The following is a 1,781-nucleotide window of genomic DNA, read 5'->3' as shown; positions in this document are numbered from 1 at the left end:
TTGACCTTTGACCTAGAGGTACTCAACAGGCTTTTTGTTGGAAATTTAAATTGGTATGTTTTTCATTATAGACTCTGACAAAGGAAGCTTGTTAGGTAGCAGCACATCTTGTTCTGGACCTTTTGGGCAAACCTCAGGAAACCTGTTTGTCCAGACTGCATCTGGAAACCAATTTGGAGAACTGTTTGGTCAAAGTGCAGCAGGAAACCAGTCTGGGGGACTTTTTGGCAAGAGTTCAACTGGGAACCAATCTGGTGGACTTTTCGGCCAGACTGGTGCAAGTTCAGCAGCTTCTTAAGGATTGTTTGGCAAGTCAGGGTCATCAACTGCATTTGGTAAGACTGGATCACAGTCATTGTTTTGTCAGACTGGTTCACAGACTGGTTTTGGTTCACAACCTATGGTTGGACAAACTGGGAACTCATTAGGTAAAGCTGGTGCATCTTTGTTTGGACGGACTGGTTCAGGTCAATCCGCAGGCTCATTTGGCCAGACTGGTGTATCATCCTTGTTTGGGCAGACTGCACATGCCAACACGTCTCTTTTTGGAAAGACAGCACAGAAAAAAACAGTATGTGTTTGGTCAGACAGCACAGCCTACATTTGGACAGAGTACATCACAGCAAGGTACTTGTTTGGCGATCCAGTCCAGCCCACCCCTGAAACCCCCCGTAAATCTCTTTTTGGCTCCGCAGATCCAAGCATGGACAGAACCAGCATGGTTGGCACAAATAAAGCCGTTGGGAATGAGGCTACACTTTTACGTTCAAGTCGTAATGCCCTGCCGACAATAGGGTCCGTTTCCACTGTGTTGAGTGGTGCCTCACCTCAATCTTCTGATAATGCTCTGAATAGTGTGTACACCTCTTTTGATCAACTGACGACTGTGGAGAGGGAACAGTTTGAAGCACAAACGTTTACTGTTGGTTTGATTCCAACAAGACCTCCTCCTAAAGAACTGTGCATGTAAATTAATGTCGTTAAGTACTATAAATATTAATGTGATTAGTGATATACAAAAATTGGAGCATGTACACTATGTTATTCTTATGTATTATAATGAAAACGATGAGTTACTGTGTTTCTTGTTTTCTTATATTGTTGTTAACTAGAGTACAGTGGGCTCTACCGATGCTTTAAATGCCTGTCGTTTTGTATTGTTGAGTCCAAAGTGGCCGATCTTTGCATGACGCACAGACATCAAAAAGCAAATTTTATTCAGCATTTTTCTAGAGCCTTTTCTTGATATTGTTTTTAAGTAATAACATTTAAAAGAAACACGAAATTATGTTCACAAAAATCTTTAAATCACATGATGTCTGAAAAATATCACAGTCAAACACTTAAGGGCTTATTTATGTTTCGGTTTCCTTATTTTCCGGTGGGCCTTTTTCATGATCGCATGTTTTTTTCCAATTCGAATTATTTTAAACCTATTATGCCCCCTTTTAAGAAGATGTGGTATATTGTTTTGCGGGATGTTGGTCGGTCTGTCTGTCTACCAGTTCGTTTCCGATCAATTACTCGTCAACGAATTGACCGATTGGCGTGATACTATCCATGTGCATTGACCTTGGACAGTAGATGGCCACTATTGAAATTGGGGTCACTAGTTCAAAGGTCACTGTCATCAAAGGTATAAAAATTGTTTCCGATCAATAACTCGTCAATGGATTGACCGATCGGCTTGATAGTTCTACCATGTGCATTGGCCTTGGACAGTAGATAACCACTATTTTAATTGGGGTCAATAGGTCAAAGGTCACTGTCACAATATGTAT

The 1,781-nt window shown here is 41.1% G+C and overlaps 1 protein-coding gene across 1 annotated transcript; it reads left to right on the top strand.

Annotated features, from left to right (window-relative positions):
• Positions 1–400: 400 nt before the first annotated feature.
• On the top strand, positions 401–982 carry LOC127840660 (nucleoporin NUP42-like). Its single transcript, XM_052369072.1, has one exon. It carries the CDS (start codon positions 401–403, stop codon positions 968–970), a length of 570 nt encoding a protein of 189 aa, XP_052225032.1. The 3' UTR covers positions 971–982.
• Positions 983–1,781: the final 799 nt, after the last annotated feature.

This window comes from Dreissena polymorpha, chromosome 8 (assembly GCF_020536995.1).
Source record: "Dreissena polymorpha isolate Duluth1 chromosome 8, UMN_Dpol_1.0, whole genome shotgun sequence".
NCBI classification, from domain to species: Eukaryota; Metazoa; Mollusca; class Bivalvia; order Myida; family Dreissenidae; genus Dreissena; species Dreissena polymorpha.
Note: the sequence above shows the minus strand (reverse complement) of the source record. Positions and strands in the feature narration are given on the sequence as shown.

Excerpts from the sequence above, each read along its gene's own strand:
- LOC127840660 (XM_052369072.1), top strand. The coding sequence starts at position 401 with ATGGTTGGACAAACTGGGAACTCATTAGGTAAAGCTGGTGCATCTTTG.